This window comes from Eleutherodactylus coqui, chromosome 2 (assembly GCF_035609145.1).
Source record: "Eleutherodactylus coqui strain aEleCoq1 chromosome 2, aEleCoq1.hap1, whole genome shotgun sequence".
Taxonomy (NCBI): Eukaryota; Metazoa; Chordata; class Amphibia; order Anura; family Eleutherodactylidae; genus Eleutherodactylus; species Eleutherodactylus coqui.
The window spans coordinates 23,394,101-23,421,100 of NC_089838.1; the positions used below are offsets into that span (position 1 = coordinate 23,394,101).

At 44.2% G+C, this 27,000-nt stretch overlaps 1 protein-coding gene across 2 annotated transcripts; it reads left to right on the plus strand.

Moving 5' to 3' along the window:
- The first annotated feature begins 1,075 nt into the window (after positions 1-1,075).
- On the plus strand, positions 1,076-17,546 carry IL12B (interleukin 12B). Of its 2 annotated transcripts, none has more exons than XM_066589528.1 (8): positions 1,076-1,146; positions 1,364-1,448; positions 2,741-3,010; positions 6,612-6,726; positions 8,286-8,479; positions 9,901-10,055; positions 14,566-14,691; positions 16,318-17,546. In XM_066589528.1, the coding sequence occupies exons 2-7, from the start codon at positions 1,364-1,366 to the stop codon at positions 14,689-14,691; spliced, it is 945 nt and encodes a 314-aa protein (XP_066445625.1). In that variant the 5' UTR covers positions 1,076-1,146; the 3' UTR covers positions 16,318-17,546. The 2 variants fall into 2 exon arrangements, with proteins under 2 accessions (XP_066445625.1, XP_066445624.1); XM_066589527.1 differs by having other exon boundaries at positions 14,566-14,687.
- The last annotated feature ends 9,454 nt before the right edge of the window (positions 17,547-27,000 follow it).

The following is a 27,000-nucleotide window of genomic DNA, read 5'->3' on the forward strand; positions in this document are numbered from 1 at the left end:
ATTACAAAGTGCATTTATATGGCCATACAGAAGTGCTTAACCCCACTTGCTTTCGCGGGACAACCCCTTTAAGTATACAGTCAGGAGTATGAGCTGTGATCTCCTGTATTATAACTGTATGATAAGTGCTGTGTGATCATCAGTATCTGTAATAGGAGTGCATGTGTCCCTCTCTAGGCAGTTTCTGTGGTAGGGTTCATGTAATAGCATCACACATACTGAGATATTGACTAGAAACTTTATACATAAACCCAAGTAGATCTCAGCTAGTCAGAACTGAGATCACATGACCATCTGAGGAGAAAGTTTCAGATAGAAAAGAATAACTAACCAATGTAGTTCACTTAGGGATAGATACATAGTGAATGAAAAGAAAAATTTCACCGGAGTGGTTCTTTAACTTTGTACCAGAATCTAAGAATACATCAATACTTGACCAATTAAAGGCAGCGCTCAGCTGTCATTCAATGAATTTCTGAGCACTGCCTGTGATTGGCTGAGCGCTCAGCCAATCAGACACAGCCCTTTCAGGAGCTAAGCTGCTGAAAGAGCTTCAGTACAGTGTTGGGGAGCCAAGCTGCAAGATGCGCCGAGCCCCGCAGCGGTAGAGAGGTGAGTATATATTTGTTTTATTTTTTACACAAGCTAGGGATGTTTTTCAGGGAAAGGCTTATATTTAAAGCCCTTCCCCCAAAATCACTGCAGGGGTTGCTGGCATGCCATTTGGGGCAGCCGGCAGCAGCGACGGCCCCATTGAAACAATGCATATGGAGCTTTGTTCATGCATTTTTTTGTACATCCGTGCAGCACTGTTTTTTGCGCACATACGCGCATGCAAAATAAAAACCGCTCATGTGAACAAGGCCTTAACAGGACATGCTATTAAGATCTGCAGGATCTTCCAAATATTTGCAGATAAGTACTTCATGTCTGTGGCCAGCTTCTCTAGACAGGGCGATACTATGAAAGAGGAAATAAATAAAAAAAACTTCCTCTTGGACAGGGAATGCACTGTGACGTCACTTTTGTACTATATAAACCAGAATACTTCACTGTCAAAAGCAGCAAGTCCTCACAAAGAAAAACCAGGAATCACACACGCTCTGTAATTAGAAGAACTGCTGCGGGCTACTCATAGAGAAAGAAGTAAGATGCCAATCATCCTATACATTACATGTGCATGCCTTATGCAGGAAGCATTGCACCAGGAAATGCCATACACTATGTACTACCTCATCCAAACTCAGCTCTGCTACATCAGAACCTATTCTGTATAGTGCTTATTATCATTTTATCTAAAGTGCATGCTTAATGATTGTACTCCAGTTAGAACTTTATATACGTGGTATCATTCTTGTTTCAGATGGGGCACCTTTTGCCGACACTCATTTTGCTCATATGCACAGATCTTCTACATGCCTCTACGAATTTTCACTTGAAGGAAAAAAGTAAGTATATTTCAAGATATTTAATTTGTATTTCTGGGCATTATATTGAAGCAGACAGTAAAGGAGACCTGTAGGAGAATTTTAGATAAAGTAGTCAATTCCCCTGCAGTGCCTCCACAGGGAAAATGAAGCATTGCAATTTTCATTGGAGTTGCCTTTGTAATGCCTGAGCGTACTGGGTCCTCCAGAGTAATCGACAGTCTGTGTAGATGCTCTTTAGCTAATACATGAGGACCATGTAGGAAAAACTAAAGTAGTACTGACTCAAGCTATTATTCCCGACATGCCAGGAAATGAGGGCTCTGAGGTTGTTGCCTTAAACCCCCTTCTCATAAGAGAAAGAAGGGTAGCATAACTGTGGCATTTGTGGAGCCCTATGCTGGTCCATAATACATAGCTAAACTGGGCCCCCTCAGCTTATGGGAACCATAGCAGCTTTATAGTTTGCTTCTATGATGCATATGCCCTTGATCTAAGTGTCAGTGCATTTGGTTGGTTTCCTACAAAAAATAAGATGATGTTCATACAGATGGTGTTTGGAAGGTGCAGATACACTGAGGCTTTCTGGCTAAAGGGACCTAAAGTTACAGAAGTCATTGGTAGTTGAGTGCCAAGTAGTACATGATTGTAAGAAGGGTGAAGAAAGCACTGCATTCTCCCTCCACACACTTATGGCTCCATTCTGGCTGTGTCATCGCATACCATCCACCTGTTTTATTTTGGCGTAGTCGGCAAGATGGCGCAACTGGTAGCAAGTGGAGGGCTACAACAGCGAAAACACCGCTGGTGACTATATGGATGCTGTTGAGTTGCCAAGGATGGCAACTGAAAAAGAAGGTGGTCATGTAAGGAGGGTGAAGGGAGCAGTCAAGGCTGAGCTGCTCTGATAGTGGCTCTGTTTGAGTCCCACCATCACATACCATCCACCTGTTTCATATGGGGGTGGGAGGTGCACCTTATGAAGAGCCATCAGTTTAAGGGAACCTAAAGGTCAACATAAGAGGACAGAAGTCAATGGTAGATGAAAGTTGTGTAAGAGTGGATGCTATATAGATTTTGCGTTGGGTTCCAATCAGAGGCGTAACGTGAAGCTTCTGGGCCCCAATGCAAAACCTGTAATAGGGCCCCTAACTATAATGCTTTATTTATAGTACTAGGCTCCCTATATGGAGAAGAGAGGCCTAAGGCTTCTGGACCTGGGGCAACCGCGTTCCCTTTAGTTATGCCAGTGGTTCCAATGCAGCAGATAGTAGAAGCATCCAGCTACTGTTACTCACTACTTTCTTTCTCAGCTTTGATTGTAGAGGTCGATTACACAAATGGAAAAACTGTGGAAACTGTGACTATCAACTGTGATACCTCTGCTTATCCTGATGCTGCCACTGACAGCAAAAATATACAGTGGAGCAAAAGAGGCCATATAGGCAAAACCCTCACTCTAAAAGTAAGCGAATTGCCGGATGCAAGGAACTATACGTGTAAACTGGACAATATTGGGATAGTCGACTATACTCACATTGTGTTGCATAAAGCAAGCCTGCCGTTTTACCATAGGATTCTCAGTAAGTATGAAAGCATTTTATAAAGCAGTTATTACATTACCATTTTACATAAATACCCTGTTTCCCCTATAAATAAGACATACCCTGAAAATAAGACATAGCATGATTTTTCAGAATTTTTGAGGATGCAAAATGATTTTTCAGGCTTTTTGAGGATGCTTAAAATATAAGCCCTACTCCAAAATTAAGCCCTGCTAACAGTTAATTTGAAAAGTCAATTTAAATAGTGTCCAGGCAGCTATACATGTAAAAAAGTTAAACCTTTTTGATCAAAAATTAATATAAGACACTGTCTTATTTTTGGGGAAACACGGTATATGATGGATTGCAGAGTTTACATTGCTACAAAAGAAAAACTGATGCAATCAGATTGCATAGCCTAGATGAGACAGCTGCTAGTCAGAGGGCTGCTATTACCACTCCTTGTCCGCAGCGTTCATAGCTTGCTGTGACCGTACTTTATGTATTTCTCTTACTTTTATGGCACCAACATATTCTGTAGCACTGTACACATTTTTTTTGTCACCGCTGTTCCCTAAGGGGCTCACCATCTTAATTCCCTATGAACTCGTTAGCGCTCCAAGACGTATATGTACGTCCTGGGTGTGAGGGGTTACTATGGAGCAGGGTCAGGAGCCGAGCATCCTGTATACAGAAGCTGTCATGACAGCTGCGATTAGTGTTCATGCCAATTGCAGTTAACGTTTTAAATGCTGCTGTCAATTCTGAAAGTGGCATTGATTGATGTTCGGTGGTCCTGATGAGATCATGTGGTGCCCTTCAGGTGTCATGACAGCCTGAGGCCTTCTAAAGACCCCCAGGTGTGCTGTGTATTTCTGCCTATGTAGATATGCATGTAGCCTGTCTTAATACAATGCTTGCAGAAATATCACATACTGCAATACTGAAGTATTGCAGTATATGGTATAAGCAATCAAACAATCGAAAGTTTAAAAACCCCTATGGGGACTAAAGAAAAAGTAAGAAAAAAAGTTTATTATTGTTAAAAATATAGGATATTAAGAGTTTTTAAAAAAATCTCTTTTGTTTTATTTAACCCCTTCATGATGCGGCCCCTTTTTTTTTTACATTTTCGTTTTTTCCTCCCCCCCCCTTAAAAAAATCATAACTCCTTAATTTATCCATCGACGTCGCTGCAGGAGGACTTGTTTTTTGCGAGACGAGTTTTATTTTTTCAATGGTGCTATTTAAAGTACCAGTGGAGTAAAATGAAAAAAAAAAACGACATTCCGTCATGTTTCAGTGCGTCTTGTTTCTACGGCACACAAATGGCAACAAAAACGACATGATAACTTTATTCTATGGGTCGGAACGATTACTACGATACCAAACTTGTATAGGTTTTTTTTACTATACTACTCTTTTTTTTTTTCAAAGACATTTAATTTTTTTCAATTATTTTCTGCGGTCATCTTGTGCGCGCAATAACTTTTTTATTTTTCCGTCGACGTAGTTCAGCGATAGTTAATTTTTTGCGGGATGTCCTGTTGTTTGCATTAGTACTAATTCGGAATACATACGACTTTTTGATCGCTTTTTATTGCGTTTTTTCTGGGATACAGGGTGACTGAAAAAGTGCATTTCTGGCGTTCTTTATTTTTTTTTCGGATGACGTTCACCCTGTGGGATAAATAATGCCCTACTTTGATAGATCGGACTTTTTCAGACGCAGCGATACCAAATATGTATTTTTATTTTAATATTTAGACTTTTAAATTACAGATATGGCAAAAGGGGGGTGATTTAAACTTTTATTACTTTTTTTTTACAATTAAAAAAACTTTATTGCTCTTTTTTTCACTTTACTTTTAAGTCCCCCTGGGGGACTACAATATGTGATACTTTGCTTGCTCTTGCAGTATGATGTAAGGCCATAGCATTACGTCATACTGCATTCTGACAGGCAGCCTATCAAGCCACCCCACGGGGATCGCTTGATAGGCAGTCTCTCAAGGCAGCCTTGGGGGCTTTCAGAAGGCCCCCGGCAGCCATGACACCTGCACGGCTCCCCCGATCTCACCGCGGGGGGGCCGTATGGGACCCCCGAACAGCATTCGGGGACTTTAAATGCCACTGTCAGGATTGACAGCTGGATGTAAAGGGTTAATAGGTGCGATCGGCCGTTCGGCCGATCGCGGCTAATGCCCGCGGGTGTCAGCTGTAGTACACAGCTGCTGCCCGCGCTGTATGCAGAGAGGTCACCCCGCGACCTCTCTGCATACATACCCCGACGCTCCAATACGTAAATGTACATCCTGGAGCGGGAAAGGGTTAATATAAAAAAATCTAAACAAAAAACCCTAAACATTTTGTATTGCCCCGTGCATAAAAGTCTGATCTATCAAAATAACTCAACAGAATTGCACTTTTTTGCCCATTCCCGTCATCAAGAAAAAATGTAATAAAAAGCGAACAAAAGATTGTTTGCACTCCAGTATAAACCATAGGTTGTCCCAGAAAAAAACGAGCCCTCAAATAACCTCATCAAAGTTATGGCGGTCAGAAGATGGCGACAGAAAATATTAATTTTTCAAAGTTTTTTTTTTTTTTTTAAAGTAGTGCAGCAAAAGAGCTATATATATGTGGTAACGTCATAATCCTATTGACCCACAAAATAAAGTTATTATGATGTCAATTTGGCCCAAGTATGTGCACTATAAAATCAAAGATCGAACCAACGTGTCTAAGTAGCATTCTTTTTTCATTTCGCTACACTTAGAAATTTGTAAACATTTTTTTAAATTAGTACCACTGAAAAATACAACTCGTCCCGCAGAGATTTTACTGTTATGGATAAAAATGTGATCATTCTCAGTAAGAGAAATCAAGTAATATTTTAGTAATCTATTCGGGGGGCCGGCGGGGGGCGGGGGAGAGCGGGTAGGGACGGAGGGGAGATCTCTCTCTCCCTCTCCCCCCGCTCCCTGCCGCAACTCACCTGTCACCCGCGCCGGGCCCCGAATCTTTAGAGACAAGCGGGGAGATACTCGGCTAAGGCACTACTCGCTCGAGTAATGTGCCTTACCGAGTATACTCGCTCATCTCTAGAAGATTACTTGCTTTCTCTTGCTGGGAACAATCACCTTTTGCTCTACTAGCTAACACAGTACCAAAACCTTTTTATTCTTATGGATTGCACAAGAATTTGCAAGTATTGCTTCTGGCAAGTATACGTCCAAAACTCATGGTGGCACCATATAGCACCAAAGTGCCTATGAACCAATAGAGGCTCCAGGTGTTACCATGCAGGGTCTGTGCACATAGCTGTGCCATATGCATGAACCATAAGACTTGCAGAGTTGGATGAAACAGCACAACATATAATCAATATAAGCATAATCAATTGAGTCACCTCAATGTGTCTAGTTCTTGTGAATGCATCTATGATGAATCTAATCTCATCCACACTGATGTTACTTCAAAACGTCATCCCATGGGTTATAAGGATGGACCCACATAAGGTTTGGTGAGATGCCCCTTACATTGAATAGAAGGCTTGGGGGCTCATTTGCACCAACAGTACTTCCCAAACTATCACGCAAAGACTTTTTTGATGTTTGTTTTCAACTTTTTCACATAGATGTACAAAATCCCATAAACTGTATGACGAAAAACTATAGTGGTTATTTCACCTGTTCATGGAATGGGACCAAAGACAATCCTAACCCTGAGTTCTTCTTCGAGGCCTTTAACAAGTAAGTTCATCATAGCAGTAAAATTACTGATGAAAGTTTTTTTGAATAGGTAAAAAGTTTTACCTGCCCTCCTCCTGCAACTTTTGCCAAGCCAAACCCCATTCAGAGCTATGAGATGGATTTTTTTTGCAGACACTTCAGCAACAAATCTGCTACCTGTGACTATACTCTTAGTTGCCCAACTAGGCAATTTGTATGATAAGGACACCAAGAAGGCTGCATGAAGAACACTCAGTGATGACATACAGAGTACCATGTGACCAGTGGCAGATTAAATAGATCATAGTCCCCAGATTTTTCACATAATTTCCCCCCTACCCCCACTGAAATAGTAGTTAGCAGCACCATTTTTCTGTGCCCAGCACTGCTGCTCCAGTTCTCCCTGCTCGTATCTGTATACTCTCCTCATCCCACTGAAACCCCCAGTACTCCTCTCACTGTGTCCCCATACTAATAGAGCCCCCCTTTGTTCCCAGAAGAGTACTGGTGCCTTATAAAGAAATAGAGCTGCCACAGGGTAATAATTCTCCCATAGTGCCCACAACAAGAAATAAAGCCTTCCTTGTGTTCCACTGTAATAGCTCCCTCTATTATGCGACCACACAGTAATAGTGCCCTTTTTGTGCCCCCATACAGTAAAAATTCCCTGTGCCCCTCTCACAAGGTTGTAATGTCCATTTTGTGTCTTAGATAAGTAATAGAGCCTACTCTATTCCACAAAGGAAAAGGGCCCCCTCCATACCCCCACAGAGTAATAGAGCCCCCTCCATGGCCCCACAGAGTAATAGAGCCCCCTCCATACCCCTACAGAGTAATAGAGCCCCCTCCATGGTCCCACAAAGTGATAGAGTAACTCACACAGGAGAAGCAAGAAGCTTTATTCCAGGCACTGTAGATTCATCACGTGGTCCATACACATCCCACAGTCCACATACTGTAGTGAGAGCAGGAGAAGACGAGGAGCGGGCTGTGTATGGGACATGCTATGATGAGGCTGCAACATATGGAATACAGCTTCTCCTGCATGAGTGATCGATAGCCTGGAAAGATGGTAGGGTGGTTTGGGTATCCATGGGCCACCCGGAAGCCTCAAGCCCCAGATGGTTGCCCAAACCACCACTATTATAACACATTTCTAGCCATTATATGACTTGCATCCTATATTTTTCCCTATTTTTCCTCTCTGTAGGGTGCATATCTAATACTTAATCCTCTTAGGATTGCTGGGAGGAGCCTTGCTGCTGTGTTGTGTTCTATGGATTATGCAGAGAACTGCAAATTGTGGTCTCTGAATGTCTGTAAGACAAACAGAAATAAAATCACGTTGTAATATAGGGTACAGCAAGACTGAGCAGTGGCGGTGTGATTTCTGTAGCTAAAATACTGTAAACAGTGACTTACTCTTAGGTGCAGGCAGCATCTATGTGAGTTTATCCTTCTGTCCTCTCTACTCCCCTCTGCTCTGCTCTCTATACAGTTCAATGATCACAACAATTCAGCATTATTGAAACATTTGAATATGTTTAATTACATTTTATTGCTGTTCCCTCTAATAACAGTAACAGCACACTCCTCTGTGATGGCATTGAGAAACATACAACAGAAGGCAATGTGATCCCTGGCTATACAGTGAACTGTTATGACAGTCAGATATGTCATTACTCAGAAGATCCAAGTATTCATGTTGAGCTCCATGTCATCGCCAAAAACAGATATGAGCGTCACGAAAAGTCCTTCACATTAAGAAACATCAGTAAGTACATTCAGCTAATCAATAACTTGACTGACCCATTGTGACTCAAGTGTTATGGGTGGTCTGAGAATAGAAAAAAACGGCCATTTATGTATTTTTTTTATAAACAGCGCCATTCTTGTCCGTGGGTCATTTCTGCCCTTTAAATGAAAAGGCTTGAATGGGATTGAGTTGCAATTTCCGGTGCAAGGCTTATGCCGTTTCCAAGAAATACCCTTTTTTCTAATCTCATCCGACTAGAGATGAGCGAGCGTACTCGTTTCGGGCGTTTTTGCACCCAAGCACCGCTTTTTCTGAGTAACTGACTACTCGGGCGAAAAGATTCGGGGGGCGCCGGGGGTGAGCGGGGGTTGCAGAGGGGAGTGGGGGGGGGGGGGGAGAGCTGGTAGGCCGTGTTCATACGGAGTGGATGTGCCGCAGTTTTTCCGTCATTTACAGCAGTAGCAATATGGATGAAACTTTGAAAATCTCATTCACACATTGCGGAAAAAAACTGCATTAAAACGGTGCGGAAATTGACCCGTGGGGTGGGATTTAAATCCGCAGCATGTCAATTATAGCAGTGGTGCAGAAACGTTGTCATTTTCTGCCATGCATTTCAATAGAGGGCAAAAACCACACCAAAATCCGTAGCAAATCTCCAAATCTCTCAGTAAAACATCGCAAAAAGGAAAGAAACCATTGAAAATTATTGGTTTCATAATCTGCTTTTTTACTGACTATCGCATCAGATGAAATCGCGTGATTTTCTCGCCCGTGTGAAACCGCCGCTTGTGTGAAATTGGGATCTTCACACGCTCATGTGAATAAACCCATTCAAAAGAATGGATCTCATATTCGTGCAAGTTTTGTGTGCATCACATAAAACTAATGCAAGTAAGGAAGCTGGGACAATACCTCTTCAGCGCCACCTATTGGATGTAAGCATTCCTGCAAATCAATGTCAGACCATTTATACAAGTCTTTATAGCAATGATTGGGAATTGACCAAAAGCCAATTGACCAATTATTGTCATAAAGAATTGTATAAAGGGTCTGACATAGATTTGCAGGAATGCTTCCATCCAATAGGTGGTGCTGAAGAGGTATTGTTCCTCCCTCCTTATTTGCATATATCTCCCAGAAGAGCTTGCATGGCCTTGCAAGTCTCCTCACTCACTCCTAGGTGCTCTCCTTAAGGAGAGATGATACCCTTTCCGACTCACATAAAACTTGTGTGATAATCTCGTTAGTGTTAATAACCCCTTAGAGTGCTCTCATTAATACTACAAGCCAGAGAGGACCACATTAACAATTCCAGCAAGGGAGCACCCTATTACGGGGCGTAGGTAAAGGGGACAACCAGGGCATATGCACTTAATGCTGGTGCCCCCTCGCACTTAGCATAAATCACATTTAACCCTTTTTTCTTTGCCTTACAGTAAAACCTGATTCTCCACAAGATCTTCACATACATAAGAAAGACGAGAAGCTCTCCTTACGTTGGAAGTATCCAAAAACTTGGTGCAACGCACATTTATTCTACCAGCTCATTTTTAATGTCAAAGTAGAAAGAAAGAGTCCAAATGGGGAAGAGGTAAGACAGTTTACTGCAAGGTAATAAAAGGCATAATCTAGAGTTAGAACAAAGGGAAAACAGAATTCCCAGATTCCACCGATTCAGAATTAGGCCTCATGTCCACGGGCGGGTCGGGTTACCGTGGGCGGAAGCCCTGCCGTGGGATCCCACCCTGCCCGCGGCAGGAGGACATTACTTACCAGTCAGGATGCGTGTCCGTCACCTCCTTCATGCGTGTGGGTGGGCCCGCCGGCTGGCACACCCCCCGCGCATGCACAGTGGAGTTTTTTGTTTTTTTTTAATCACCTGCTTTCCCGCGGGACCTGCAGCACACCCGGAGTGACTGTTCCGCATGTGCCGCAGATCGGACGGCTTCCATTGACTTCAATGGAAGCCGTCCCTGCGGGAACCGTGGCAGAACGGAGCGTGCTGTGATTTGTTTTCCGGACCGCCATGCGGGAAAACATAGGTCATGTATATGACCCCATTCAGATGATAGGGGTTCATACTTGTGTGAGATTTGTGCGTGTGAAGCCAGCCTTAGACACAGTTTTTGGAACAAAGCTGCCATGTTTTCTAATCCTGGGCAACCCATTGATGTCAATGGGTTTCTTCTCATGAAAAAGTGTTCTGCAAAGACCCCCATAGAAGTCTATGGGAGGAGGGCAAATGCACAATACGCTGCACAGTTCCGTGAAAAACAAAATACATCTGGACCTCATTAGGCTAAATAGCCTTTCAAATCAAAGCAGGTTTTTTTTTTACACATGCGCGTAATTCACAGTTCACTGCGCAAATACGTTTCACTGACGCAAGCTTATTTACACATACATTGTCTGAATACGCCCTTACTCATTCAAGTGTGCGGTATTATGTCTGTGTGCGGATTGTGTCACATAGTCAGTGGAACTAGTCGCACTATTGGTCACACCAGTGTTTGAAAAAATAAGCCGCATCGTGCGCAATTCTGGCCGCGTTCGGACGAGACTTGTCCATTCAAAGTCGACAGATTTGTGTAATATGGAAAGCAAAAAAGAGGGTGTTTGTGTGCAGTCCATTGTTTGGTGTCTGTTTTAGACATATACAATATGGGCATGCTCATGTGAATAAGTCCTAAATGAGTTGCTTGCTTTGAATAAGCCCTAGCTGTAGGGAAAATGTTTAAATCATATATTTTTTTACAATTTTTTGAAAATAGAAACATAGAAAATTGATGGCAGAAAAGACCACATGATCCATCTAGTCCGCCCAGGGGTGTAACTATAGAGGGTGCAGGGAATGCGGTTGCACCCGGGCCCAGGAGTCTTAGGGGGCCCATAAGGCCTCTCTTCTCCATATAGGGAGCCCAGTACTATGAATAAAGCATTATAGTTGGGGGCCCTGTTACAGGTTTTGCATGGGGGTCCAGAAGCTTTAAGTTATTTCTCTGTGCAGCATGGTTTAGGTATGGGTACGGGTACAGATACAGATAGAGGGGGGGGGGGGGGCCCAGCTCGCGTTTTGCATCAGGGCCCCTGAGCCTTTAGTTACGCCCCTGAGTCCGCCCTTATCTTATCTCTCTCTTAGACCAGATCTATGCTTATCCCAGGGCAGCTTGAATTCATTTCTTGTTGATTTTCCACCATCTGCTGGAAGTTTGTGCCGAGCAACTATTAATCTTTCACGAAAATAATATTTCCTGGCATTGCTTTTGATTTTCCCCCAACATTTCTCAGATTGTGTCCCCTTGTTCTAGTGTTTAGCTTCCTATTAAACACTTCCCTCTTGAACTTTATTTCTACCTTTAACCCTTTCCAATCCACTGTCTGACGTCTGAAGACATTCTGATTGAAGGCTGTACCGCTCCGATGTCAAAAGATGTCCGTCAGGGTATTCTTACTGTATATTACTGGCCGCTCTGTTGTTGGGGGCCTCTCCAGCATGTCCCATACTGCAGTACTTGCTTTAGCCAGCAGATGGCGCCATTGTATAATGGCAGAAAGAGAAAGCCCCCTAGGAAACCCTGAATCCAAAATTGGATTGCAAAGGGTTAACATATATAAAAGTTTTGATCATGCCCCTTCTCCCTTCTCTCCTCCAGGCTATACAAATTAACTTCTTTAAGTCTTTCCTGATAACTTTTGTTCTTGAGATTTTCCTCCATTTTTGTAGCCTGTCTTTAGACTCGTTCTACTTTATCAATGTCCTTCTGTAGATGAGGTCTCCACAACTGACCACAGTATTCCAAATGTGGTCTCACCAGAGCTCTATACAGCGGGATCACAATCTCTCTCTTTCTACTGGTTATACCCCTAGCTCTGCAGCCGAGCATCCTAGTTACTTTCTTTGCTCCCTGACGGCACTTTGGACTCGTTTTGAGGCTGTCAGATAACAGAACCCCTGAATCCTTCTCTTCTGAAGTCGTGGATAACCCAAAACATCCGGTTCAATACTCAGCCGAGGATTCCTTCTCCCTCCTGTGCATTATTTCACATGTGGAAACTTCAAACTGCAGTTTCCATAGTTTTGACCATTTATCCAGTGAGACTAAATCATTCTCTGTATTCAGGACACCATTAGGTATATCAACCCCAGAGGCATAACTTGAAGCTCCTGGGCCCCAATGCAAAACCTGTAATAGGGCCCCCAACTATAATGCTTTATTCATAGTACTGGGCTCCCTATATGGAGAAGGGAGGCCTTATGGGCCCCCATGGCTCCTGGGCCCGGGTGCAACCACATTCCTTGCATCCTCTATAGTTACGCCCCTTATCAACCCTATTGAACACTTTTGTGTCATCAGCAATCAGACAGACCTTACCTGTTACACCTTCTATGTCCCTTTACAACAGATTAACAATAATAGGACGCAGGAGAGATCCTTGTGGTCACGATTTGTAACTCATCCCTGTTCACAATACACTTCATTATCTGATATCTGTCTTTTAACCAACTGTAAATCCACTGGACTATTAAAGCATTGAGTGTAATTTTTAATAACTTACAAGTTAGGAAATTGGTAAGTGAATAACTTACCAATAGAGATGAGCGAGCGTACTCACTAAGGCAAACTACTCGAGCGAGTAGTGCATTATGCGAGTACCTGCCCGCTCGTCTCAAAAGATTCGGATGCCGGCAGGGGGCGGAGAGCGGCGGGGGAGAGCTCTCACTCTCTCCCCCCAGCTCCCTCCTGCTCACTTCCGCAACTCCCCGCTCTCCCCCGCCAGCACCCGAATCTTTTGAGACGAGCGGGCAGGTACTCTCATAAGGCACCACTCGCTCGAGTAGTTTGCCTTAGCGAGTACGCTCGCTCATCTCTACTTACCAATTTTTAAACTTACCATTTTCAATAACTTTACTCGTATCTATGAGCTCTTTATGTAGAACTGTATCAGAGGCTTTACATAAATCTCTATAGGCAATATCCACTGCACCACCTTTATCCACCACTTGTGTCATACAGTCAAAGAAATCATTGAGATTAGTAGGTACTGCATAAGTAGTTTCTTCCATTCAGCTACATGCCTGCATTCCAGGAGCACGATTTATATATTTACGTATGTCTGCAAAATCGGCAGAGTAATTATAAGTATTTATCGGCTGAGGGCCTGTTAGTGCATGATCTCTTTAGAGTACAATGTACTGACTCGGATCATCTATTATAGTCCATGTGTCCTGTTACATTAATTGAATGAATGTGACTCATCTGGCGTTTGACCCTTTGTATTCAGCCTAGAAGTGGCAGATGTGTAATAATATGTCATGCGCTATGCTTTATAGAGCTTCACCATCAAGATCAGTAAATATAAATCAATGAGGTATCCTCATACAGAGAAAAGGGGCCTGATAACAGAAATAAAATGATTGGCCTATCATAGAATCAGAGGCCAGCCATGGGGCCAACAAAAGACTCAAATGCTGCTTAAAGAGGTTGTCCAGTTGTAAACTATTGCTGGCCTATCCTTAGGGCAGACCAGCAATAGTAAATCACTGGGGGTCGATCACCCGGGCCACCCACCAATCAGCTGTTCTCTGCCCAGTGTGCTCATGCACGGAGCTGATTTTTGCACAAAGTAGACAGCTGCGTTCACACTGCAGCGACCAGGCTTGATATTACAGCCAAAATTCCCATTGAAATGAATAGAAACTTGACCTGCAATCCCGAGCCTCTCCACTATAGTGGGATTGGAGCTGTCTGCTTTCTTCAGAAATTAGCTCAGTGCACAAATGCACAGCAACAGTGAACAGCTGATTGGCCGGGGTCCCTGCTGACGAATCTCCCGCCAATCTATAATGTATTACTAGGCCATCAATAGTATACGACTGGACATCCCCTTTAATTCTTGAAATGGGAATGGATCACAGCAGTCAGATCTTCAGCAATCAGACATTAATGGCATAGCCTACCAATATGTTATCGATGTCTCTCCTGAGAGCACCCCTTCAAGCTACATTTACATTAGACAGAACAAGCTTCTTTAGGCGCCGTCACTCATTTTCAGTTTTGGATGAATGACTAAAGCACATTGTATTTTCATTGATCTTTTAGAACTACGTGGGTATTGAGAAGACATCCCTGTCTGTGGACTACGATGACATAACACAGTTCTGTGTTCAAGCCCGAGACATGTACCATGTTAACTCTTGCTGGAGCAACTGGTCATGTGCCAAGTAGGTAAGAGGTCTTTGGAGTCCGTGTCTGTGACTTGTCAATATTTGCTTGGTTATTATAGCTTGATATGCAATTCCAAAATCATTTTTTCAGCTGGTACATTTTTCTTTTCCGCCATCTTTTCCTGTGGCCAGAAGGTACTAAATTTTGCAGACGCGCAACTTTAAAGGGGTTTTCTGATCATTTGCTATTGATGATCTATCCTCAGAAAAGGTCATAAATAGCGGGGGCCCGCTGCTCAGGATCCCTGCTAATTAGCTGATTCTCCGACCCTCTGTCAATGCAGCAGGGCTGGATGTCCACATTGGGGTTGGAAGTGTAATAGGCGGATGCACTCCCATTGAAATCAATGGGAGCAAAGCTGCCAATTACACTTCTGGCTCCTCACTAGGGTTGGAGCCAAATCAGCGGCGCTGGACATTGTCCAGGGTTGGAGCCAGAAGTGTAATAGGCAACCTTGTTCCCATTGCTACACTTATAACTCCGAACCTGATAGTGAGTCGGACAATCAGTTGTTTGCAGGGATGCCAAGCAGTGGACCCTGCAGATCAACTATTGATGATAGTAAATGCCAAGAATACCCCAATAAAGTGAACCTTCACCTTTTATCAGCATGTTCTTTTTAGTTCTTCATTCAGGTCTCTAAAGGAATCCACGGCTCCTTCTTAAAGGGGTTGTCCTGCTGCAAACGATTAATAGCCCATCGGCAGGATAGGTCATCAATAGTAGCTTAGCAGAGATCTTCTGCTCGGGACCCCACTGATCTACTGTTCGTCAGGCCGGTGCGCTCGTGCATCAAGCGCATTTCTGCAAAAAGCCGGTGTTCTATTCTCACTGTAGATCTGGTATTGCAGTCGTTGAAATAATTAGGAACTTGACTTTAATACCAAACTGCGCCACTGTGGAGGGAACAGAGTTGTCTGTAGAAATCAGATCAATACGCGAGCACAGCGAACAGCTGATCAGCAGGGCTTTCGATCGGTGAACCCTTATCCCAAGGATTCACCATCAATAGTTCAAAAGTGGAAACTCCTTTAAATGTAACAGTAATTGATTGCTATTTGGATGAATGAAAATGTAACAGCATGGACCACTTTAGTCCTCCAGAGCAGTGGCGTAGCTATAGTGTGTGCAGAGGGGGCAGTCATTCCCAGGCTCTAGTGGGGTTTTTTTTTTTTGGGGGGGGGGGGGGGGGAGGGGGCAAATGAATCTCTTTTCTGTATAAAGAGACTAGCACTATAAATGATGCACTATAGTTGGTGGGGACCTGTTACAGACTTGCATTCGGGCCCAACAGCTTCAAGTTATGCCTCTGCACCAGAAAAAAAGTCAGTGTTTGTTAGCAGATCTTGCCGCTGTCTCATAAAGGGGATTCCCTAGTGGGGTATCTTAATCTCTGATATCTATAAGCCCAAGTAGACCATATAGGCAGGGGGTTGCCCTAGTGTGAGAAACCCTTCAATAAGTAGGCATCCTTACACTCAGGTTGCATTTGCAGTATGCCCATGCTTTACATATCCTATTGGGAGCTGAAGGATAGAGCAATGTATCTGTATTTACAATTATAGATGTGCCTTTATATTTTCTGTTTAATTTAGACTACTTCATATATTCTACCTTAATTCATAGTGAGAACCAAAAGAGAAAAGAGCACAAAGAGGAAAAGGTCAAGAAGAAGAAAAAGGGCAAGAAGAAAAAAAGAAAAACATTGACGTAACATAACAACAATAACAGAGTATAATATCATAAACTGGGATACACAGAAAATGAATTGCACCCAAACTGCCTCTTAACCCTTTCCCACCCACTGTCTGACTTCTGAAGACATTATGATTTAAGGCTGTACAGCTCCGATGTTGGAAGACGTCCGTCGGGGTTCTCTTACTGTATATTGCCAGCCTCTCTGCTGTCGGAGCCTATCCAACGTGTCACCTCATGCAGTACTGGCTTTAGCCAGCAGATGGCGCCATTGTATAATGGCAGAAAAAGAGTAAGCCCCCTAGGAAAACCAGGATACAAATTGGATTGGAAAGGGTTAATATATAACCTAGACCTCATCATGTTTTTACACAGCTGTGACAATACTGAGCGGGCCATCGCATTGTCACATGGATTTTGTCTAATTAATAGAGTCTTAATATATTTTCATGCCATCATTTAATTTTTTTTTCTACATGAAGTTTCATCTACAGTTTACAAATGTCAGCTTTTTACCTACAGGCTTCATTCATGCAGAGGTAAATGGTCCAATATAGCCCAAAATGTACTCATTGTTACAAACAATCCCTAGAAGAAGTTGTTGGAATCAAATGTAACTTTCTCAATGTGATTGTAATGTTGATATAAGTAAGTAATTACCATATCAGAGCAAAAGGAGAATGGCCATCTGGTAAAAACAGGACGTTACTGTGCAGCTCTCCGTTCTGGGACATAGAAGGGGGGTTCCAAGTGAGGGACCCCGCTATATAACATTCATGCACATTAACAGGGAAAATGAACAGGGGATGCAATCTCACAACTCCTTTAACTTAATGCAAAATCCATACTAAACCCTCTAAGCTATCACACATAATTTATTATCTGCCTATATGGGGTAAAGGGGTCTTTTGGGCGCACTCTGGCTCCAGGGGCTGGGTGCAACTATTGCATCCTCTATGGTTATGCCCTTCGCTCAGCGTGTTCAGAGTGACTGCTGTATACAAGCCCATGTGCACCACTGGCTCACCAAGTAGTAAGGCCATGGAGAGTTAATAAAGAGGGGGTAGAACTATATACATTACAAGCCATCAAGTAATTTCCAAAAATATATTGCGACAAATTCCATTTTAAAGGGAACCTGTCAATATGAAACTGGGATTTTTATGCCCATTGTCCCCAGGTGTGTGTTATTCTGATGCCTTTCAGAGTAAGCACACTTTGAAGTTTAACTTGGAACAGAGCTCCAAGTCAAAGAAGTGGGCTGTCCGCAACATGTTGACCAACGGCTCTCTCCCCTTTTGTGTAAAGGAAGACAGCTGTCAGTCAACATGCTGGGGGCGGGGAGAGGCTGGGGCGGCCCACTTCTTTGACTCAGAACTCCGATCCTAGTCAAACTTCAAAGTGTACTTATTCTGAAAGGCCTCAGCATTTCGGAACACCACATATATGGGGGGTCAATGGATATACATATGTCGGGATAATACCAGCGGCGTAACTAAAGGCTCAGGGGCCCTGATGCAAAAGGTGAGCGGGGCCCCCCCTCTATCTGTTTCTGTACCCGTACCCATACCTAAACCATGCTGCACAGAGACATAACTTGAAGCTTCTGGGCCCCATGCAAAACCTGTAACAGGGCCCCCAACTATAATGCTTTATTCATAGTACTGGGCTCCCTATATGGAGAAGAGAGGTCTTATGGGCCCCTAAGGCTCCTGGGCTCAGGTGCAACTGCATTCCCTGCACCCTCTATAGTTAAGCCCCTGGCTCATACAATAGCTTGACAGTTGAGAAGTAACCCATGCACCAGCTCACTTTGTTCCTGTAACACCAGATAGCATTGCACTGTGGCCGTACATCAACATCAGACAGGTAAAAAAATAAAATACAACATTTTTTTTAGTGGGAAGAATATTATTTTTCTTGCATTGTGTTGCGATGCCATTTGCAAAGAAACAGATATATGGTGGGACTCTATGGTGTGGGACACAACGCAAAATCTGTAACAGGGACCCTCCACGTACTCGTGTCTTCTTATGTGGCAGTGGGGCCTTTGGGCCTCCTCATGCACCAAGGCCCTCTGCACCCCCTATTGCATGTACCCTTGTTTTCCATCCTCCTGAAACTTAAATTCTTATATAAGGTAGTAGAGCTATTATTTATTATACCTTGTGTTACTCTTAATGTTTCACATGAGATTTCCTGGTGAAAGATATTTTTATTTATTGTCGAAAACATCCATAACTGAGCTGCGCTCTATAATTTATAAGGAAATACAGCATATTTTTGTAAAGATTATAATGACTATTTATACACAATATTTGTGAAAACGTTTCCTGCTATAAAGTTGTTGTTGTTAATGTTGTTTCAATAAAATGTACAACGAAGCCACTTTTGTTTGGTGATCATTTAGAAATGTGTTCATACACGTAAGCGTGATATATAAATATACGAGTGTGATATGATGTATACTAGAGATGAGTGAGTATACTCGCTAAAGGCAATTGCTCGAGCGAGCATTGCCTTTAGCGAGTATCTCCCCACTCGAGATGGAAGGTTCGGGTGCCGGAGCGAGGGAGCGGTGAGTAGCGGCAGTCAGCAGGAGGGGGCGGGGGGGTGGGGTGGGGGGGAGAGGGAGAGGGAGATCTCCCCTCCGTTCCTCCCCCGCAGCTCCCTGCCCGCTGCCGGCACCCGAACCTTCGGTCTCGAGCGGGGAGATACTCGCTAAAGGCAATGCTCACTCGAGCAATTGCCTTTAGCGAGTATACTCGCTCATCTCTAATGTATACCCAACAAGTGATCAGCCGCACAGACCTTTTAAGATGAAATCAGCAAGGCAGACATGCAAAGCCCAAAGGAAAGTGAACCACCAATCCTGGCAAAGTCCAGTATAGAAAAGTGAGGGCAGCAGGCTTTGGTGCAGTGCAATATCCAAATTTCTTTATTCCTCTGCGATAGATAAAAGCAGTAACGTTTCAACCCACTTGGGGTCTTTGTCAAACTGAGCGTCGGACCCAGACGATCAAGTATTGATCACCTATCCTGAGGATAGGTGATCAATAGCATTCTCCCTGGAAAACCCCTTTAAGGCTCAGTACCACCGAGATTGCTCTCCTGATTGCAGCTCTCTATGATCTGGAGTCCTGCAGATCTCCCACCTGACTTCTGCAGCCAATGGCAAGTGACATTCAACACTCCATACAAATATGAAATGGTGACTGGCAGGATAAAAAATAGCAAAAATATCAGTGGAGCAGTCAGTCGCTTACATCAATACCGCTGTCTGGGATTTGTGAAGAGGTGAATGGAAGCCCCGCCCCCTGAGACAGGCTGGAACGGGCTGCTAACACTAAGAAAGGATGTAGGGGGACACAAGAAAACCTCCAGTCATACACAGACAAAGAACTCATACCATGCACACAGCCTTATGCATACGATCACATTACTAAGCTGGCATTTCTAAATTAGCATTAATTAGCATTATTTAATTATATTTAAACTAGACATATATGCATGGAAATATAAATGACTGCAGCTAGAAATTACTTCAGAGAGCATGAGCAAATAAGATGTAAACATGAACACTCCTTTACTTCTCCTCCTGCACATTTCTTGAACATTGTAAACGTCGCAAACTGTAATAAACTTTTCAATATGATAATGGAGGAAATAACTTTAAAGTATTTTTTGCTTTAACCCTTTCCAATCCACTGTCTGACCTCTGAAGACATTATGATTTAAGGCTTTAGACCTCCGATGCTGGAAGACATCTGTCAGGGTTCTCTTACTGTATATTGCCAGCCTCCCTGCTGCCAGAGCCTATCCACCGTGTCACCTCATGCAGTACTGGCTTTAGCCATCAGATAGCACTGTTGTCTAACGGCAGAAAAAGAGTAAGCCCCCTAGGAAAACCAGGATACAAATTGGATTGGAAAGGGTTAAGGGCTTAACGGGGGAAAAACACAGCTCAATGTCTCTGGTACGTTGGAGTCTTTTTCAAACTTAGTGTTTATTCTGAGAAATGGAAATTGTTTTGCGGCGACAGCAGTCTCCCAGTTTCCATCCACTGACGTTCCCTATTATCTGCGCCCGCCATAGCTGCTGAAGCACTGTCACTCACCAACAGCTCCTCATCATCTTCCAGTCTCATGTTGCTGGTGGAGAGAGAAGTTGATGCAGTGTCCATGACAGTTGAAGGGGACGCAACAGGTCTCCTCAGGGGTGTCCGCGGGGGTAGTCCAGATGGGGTTTGTCGCTCTCCCATGAAGTGAAAGGAGAAATTGGAGTCTCTGTATTCCAGGACGAAGGTTCGAAGTAAGTCCAGGATAAAGTCTTTGACATCCCCGTTGCATCGGTGGATTGCTATCCACGGCGGCTGTTTTGCTTGTGCAGTCATGCAATTCCTCCGGAAAAAGTACAGACGCTGTGAAGACCCTGCTGTCCTCTGGGTGTCCATCTCTTACTGTCCGTCCATCGGCGCTGGGTTGGTATGCAACCAGATTAGCTGTGAATCCTTCTCCAAGTACAGGATTTGCCTCCTCAGAAATGGTTCCACTGTAGCTACTGGGACTGAGCATAGTCTCTGATGTCTATGCGTGGAGTCCCTTATATCTTTAGCCCGGCAAACAGTGTTCTTAGCCCAGGAGTTAGCATCAGCAGGTAACTCCTCCCCCTCTGGGCTCCAACAAGTCCATTTAGAAGGGGTGGTCCCCCCTACTTTGGGCCAGGCCAGGGCGTAGTCCTTTTGGTGCAAAGAGCTTGGCGGGAGTGAGCCAGAGAGAAGCACTGAGGATTGGGCACCATCTTGGGTAGCCCAACCAAAAATTAAGTAACAGTCCATTAAACAGTCCATTGAACATAAATGGCGCAACAGCTCTGATCCTGTTCAGAGTGATGCCAGAAATCGGGGTCCTGCAACGTCCCATAAGGGGACCCCGGACACCTGACCTATGTGGGGAGCTGGGAGGGTTAAGTGATGGCTTGTCACGGTGGCACTTACCAGACGTCTTTCCCTGAGGGATAAACACGCAGCCAAGGCTATAACTGCAGGCCACCAAGACACTCTAGGATAGGGAATGCCAATAAACAGAAAAGTGGGGGCAGTAGTTGTCACTGGTGATGCCACCGTTTCTACACACCGGAATGATCCTTGGTGGAGAATAATTACAGAAACAGGCTGTCTTTGAGTATCAAGGGTCCCTAGGAACGGTTAGGGCCCAGCATATACTTTACTTTAGCAAACTTGAAAAACAATTATTACAAGGCAGTTTCATTAAAGTCTGTACAGTGCAGACAAGACAAGAGATTTGAGGTCAAGGAGGAAACTCAGGATGACACTGGTTTTGCAGTCTACGCTATCTGCCAGGAACTGTTCCTGGAAGGGGAACACTTTGGAGGAGGAAAGGGGTAGGGTCACTACACAGACACTCTCTCAGCAATTATTAAAGGGGTTGTCCCGCGCCGAAACGGGTTTTTTTTTTTTCAATAGCCCCCCCGTTCGGCGCGAGACAAACCCGATGCAGGCATAAAAAAAACAAACCGTCCAGTACTTACCCGAATCCCGGCGCTCCGGCGACTTCTGACTTACCTTGTGAAGATGGCCGCCGGGATCTTCACCCTCGGTGGACCGCAGGTCTTCTGTGCGGTCCATTGCCGATTCCAGCCTCCTGATTGGCTGGAATCGGCACACGTGACGGGGCGGAGCTACGAGGGCAGCTCTCCAGCACGAGCAGCCCCATTCAAAACGGAGAAGACCGGACTGCGCAAGTGCGTCTAATCGAGCGATTAGACGCTGAAGATTAGACGGCACCATGGAGACGGGGACGCTAGCAACGGAACAGGTAAGTGAATAACTTCTGTTTGGCTCATAATTAATGCACGATGTACATTACAAAGTGCATTAATATGGCCATACAGAAGTGTATACCCCCACTTTGTTTCGCGGGACAACCCCTTTAACTTAAAGTATTCTCACTCAGCCTTGGAGAAGCATGGGTGAGATTATTAAAGGGAGTACTACACGCTGATCCTCGCTCTGGACAGCCGCGTAGGAAAACTTGAAGATTGATTAGTACCTCTGCCCTGGCCTTGTCTGGAGAATTACTTACAATTGTTCACTCTCTTTTTGGGGCTCACTCCACTCACATCCAGAATTCAATCATCACGGGAAATCTCTCCTCCACTTCCTTCTTCACCACAAGGAAGCTGAAGGTGCTTCCATGTGGCTCTGTGTTAGGTATCAGGCAAGATAGAACTCCTCTGAACACAGATTGAAGATGAAGACCCTTTCCCACTCCCAGTCAATCCTATTTATACCTTCTCTCATACCACATGACATGACATACTGATACATCTACATGCAGGCAATGATTTTAATAAAGTTAACCTCTAAAACGCCGCACTGGGAATAACAAGACAGGCTTGCACAGTGCATCCACATAGAACAAACGTATGACATTTATGAAGGGGACCAGGATGATGTGCTGGGCCACTACACTAATCTTCTCTTGTGCTCTTTTATACCTTTCCTTTTCGCTGCACTATCAACTAAACTTTCTAAGGCCAGTTTCACATTTGCATTGGAACCTCCAGCTGGAGGTTTAGTCTTAGATGCGACTGAAAATACCGAAGAGAAAGTTCTGCATGCAGCGCTTCTTTCTTAGTTCAAAAGCCTGGCCGCTTGGCGGAAAGTGGGTAGACCCCATTATAGCTAATAGGGTCCATCTAGTGATGTCTCTGGCTGAAACCTTTTGGCCATGGGGATTCCCTTTTCCTGTTCCCCAAACAAAGGAAAGCAGAATCACTAGCACACATGTGAAAGCACACTAAGGGCTTATTTAAAGTGAATAAAGTAGTTTGGCGAGTGAGAGATTTCGGGGCTACAGCGCCAGCTCACTGTAAGATGTCGCAGCCAGCCATGAAAAATGGCAAATAATAGCAGGAACTTGGTCGCGGCTATTCTTTGTTCATGCGATTTTATGCTCAGACAGTCAGATTTTTTAGTGCGGCTATATGAACGTTAAAATAACGCCCGTATGAAAGAGGCCTAACTCTGTCCTTGCTTCTAACTGACTTGTTTACTCCTACTCTAACTATTCTTCTCTGATCTTTCTAGAACTTGGGTGGGGCTATTAATAGGTTCTAGGCAGTGGTGTAGGAAGCCGGGTGCGGCAGGTGCGGCACGCCCTGGGTGCCATCACTGAAGGGGGTGACAGCTCAGCTGTGATCCTGCCCACCCAGTCTCATCTCCCCTTAGTCACCGCCGCTTCTCCTCCACCTGACGCTTCCCTTCATCTCCCACTGCATCCTGCCACATAGCCGTCATCAGGGGGCGCTGCTCTGGGATCTCTGCCTCGGCCGGTGCTTCCTCCTCTCCGGATGTCAGTGAGCCACAGTTCTCTGTCTTGTGGTGAAGTTGTTGTGCAGCCCAAGGAGGCCGGCACCGAGCAGGTACTATGATGGCGGTCGCAGATTGTGGGCATTGCCCCTCCGCAGCTGTAACCTGCGGGCCACCAGTGTCCAACCTGGTAGCAGTCATGCAGTGACCCCCATCTTGTCCCCAGGGCCTCGCCTCACACCCATCCTCCTTGGTGGTGGCACCTCGGGGTCCAGATGTAGTGGCACTTCAGCCCTTCCATACATCCTTGTATTTATCATTGTGTGTGTAATCAGAAGCTGATGTGTGCCAGTAGCGCCTCGTTCACAGCAGCGGATTTGTGCTCTGTATTTTGCGCGTAATACAGAGAGTTTACACCCCGCTGACACGCTGTGCAGTGGGCAGACTCGCAGTTTCCATGCCCATTAAGCCCTGAATGACACAGCCCTTTTTCCATTTTCGTTTTTTCCTCCCCCCTCTAAAAAAAATCGTAACACCTTTATTTATCCATCGGCGTCGCTGTATGAGGGCTTGTTTTTTGTGGGATGAGTTGTTTATTTTTTAATGGTATCATATAATATACTGAAAAAATTATAAAAAATTCTAAGTGGAGTAAAATTAGAAAAAGACGGAATTCTTTCGGTGCATCTAGTTTCTACGGCGCACAAACTGCAACAAAAATGACTGGTAACTTTATTCTGTGGGTCAGTACGATTACTACGATACCAAACTTATATTGTTTTTTTATTTTTGCTGCACTACTTTTATTTTTTTTCAAAGATATAACATTTTTTTAAATTATTTTCTGCCGCCATCTTCTGTGCGCAATAACTTTTTTATTTTTCCATTGACTTAGTTGTGCGAGGGCTCATTTTTTGCAGAACACCCTGTAGTTTCCTTTGGTCTCCTTTTGGAGTACATACAACTTTTTGATCACTTTTTATTGCATTTTTTCTTAGAGATGGGGTGACTAAAAAAGCGCATTTCTGGAGTTCTTTATTTTTTCCTCTGACATTCACTGTGCACAGTAAATAATGCATTACTTTGATAGATTGCACGTTTAAGGAAGTAGTGATATAAAACATGTAAAAGGTTTTATTATTTAGATTCTTTTAGTATAAATATGGCAAAAGGCTTTTTTTTCAGACTTTTATTACTTTTTTATTAATAATTCCTAAAATGTTATTGATCTTATTTTTACTTTTTTTTAAATCCCCAGAGAAGACAAGAACTTGCGATCGCCCCTGCAGTATTATGTAATAGCACAGCAATTACTTCATACTGTGATCTGACAGGCATTCTATCAAGCCACCCCACGGGAACAGCTTGATAGGCACTCTGCAATGGTAGCCTTGGGTCTTTCAGAAGGCCCTTGGCTGCCATGACACCCGCACTGCTTCCTGCGATCTCATTGTTTGGGAGGATTTACATGCCGCTGTCAGAATTGACAGCAGCATTCAAAGGGTTAACAGCTCCGATAAGCCGCACAGCTTATTGGAGCTGTTGCCTCTGGGTTTCAGCTGTAATAAACAGCCATTGGAGCTGCAGGACGTAAAAACACTATGGGCTGGTCACTAAGGGGTTAAAAAAAAAATCACAGTGCGTCCTATTTCGGTCTGTATTATTACTGCTTAACCGGTTCGATCACGACAGTGCAGATAAGTACAGTAGAATGCGCGGATACACACGGATAGGCGGTGAGAGCTATTTTTTCACGCTATTGCGAATGCATATGCGCATACGCTCGTCTGTAGAAGCCCTGAAAGCCAAGGCAAAATTCATGCAGAACGCTGACTTTGATGCACTTTTTAGAGACTGAACTAGCCATGATGAATACTGCCTTGTGAACGTACCGTAAACACACAGTGAATATGCATGCAGGCTTAGGCATCCATTGCTTGCGAAAACAATAAGGTCTATGAGCTGGTTTCCATTTCTTCCTTCTTTCAATTAATTCAATATTGGAGGGAGGGGGGTGGTGACGAAAAAAATGTCTGCACCGGGTACCACCTGACCTTGCTACGCCACTGGTTCTAGGTCCTTCTAGGGGCCTAGTCTATCCTCTAATAGGAACTTGTTGGCCCGCCAATCACCAAATCCATTCTAGCTCCTGCATAATTAAAGTGACATACACATATTAATAAAATATATATAGTATTAAAGTAAACCTAAATATTTAAATAAACTATGAACTTTCTTCATGTCCTGACAAATCTGGGTCACTTCATATCCAAAGAGTATTATAAAGACTAGTGAGTACTAGGTAGAATAGGTGCAGGGGCGTAACTATAGAGGATGCAGGGGATGCGGTTGCACCCGGGCCCAGGAGCCTTGGGGGGCCCACAAGGCCTCTCTTCTCCATATAGGGAGCCCAGTACTATGAATAAAGCATTATAGTTGGGGGCCCCGTTCCAGGTTTTGCATTGGGGCCCAGGAGCTTCAAGTTACGCCTCTGAATAGGTGTCTACCTTGACTTCAGTGCACATGTCCGATTCAGGCTGGAGCAGAGAGCTGCACAGTGCAAGCACACGATTTCATAGCTCCTTGTGCTGACGTCAGCTACAAGGTGAGCAAAGGAGGGGGCCGGACAGTGCAACTCGAGGTGTGTCGATTTGCATGCACAGTGACAAAGTTTAAAAGTGAGTTTTTGCACTGAGGGCTCAGTCAGACGGGCGTTTTTTCGTGCGATTTGCGCATGCGCATGCGTCCGGCGATTTTATAAAACCATTGCTTTGCAATGGTATCGGACACGAGCGCTTTTTATGCGCTCGTCCGATAAATTATAGAACAGAAATCGCAGATCGCACCTATCTGCGATCTGCGATTCCTGTTCTCTTCTCTATATGCGCTCAATGGGGCCGGCGGCAGCAGCGCCGACCCCATTGAGAACATATAGAAGACAAATCATTCTTCTCTGCCACAGCTGTAACAGCTGTGGCAGAGAAGAACGATGTTTGCCCATTGAATTCAATGGAGCCGGCAATACAGCCGGCTCCATTGAAAGCAATGGGCTGCCGGCGAGCGTGGGATGAATTTTCGGGAAGGGCTTAAAAATATAAGCCCTTCCCTGCAAGTCATCCAGAAATGTGTAAAAACAAGCTGAATGACAGCTGAGAGATGCCCCTGATTGGTCCCTGCGCTGAGCCAATCAGAGGCAGCACTCACTCACCCATTCATGAATTCATGAATGGGTGTGAGTGAGAGCTGCCTCTGATTGGTCAGGCTGTGACCAATCAGAGGCA

Bases quoted from the DNA above. Each gene is read 5' to 3' on its own strand.
- IL12B (XM_066589527.1), top strand. From the start codon at position 1,364: ATGGGGCACCTTTTGCCGACACTCATTTTGCTCATATGCACAGATCTT. The intron at 6,727-8,285 runs GTAAGTTCATCA...CTCTAATAACAG, and splicing joins TTCTTCGAGGCCTTTAACAA to TAACAGCACACTCCTCTGTG. The intron at 10,056-14,565 runs GTAAGACAGTTT...TTGATCTTTTAG, and splicing joins AGAGTCCAAATGGGGAAGAG to AACTACGTGGGTATTGAGAA.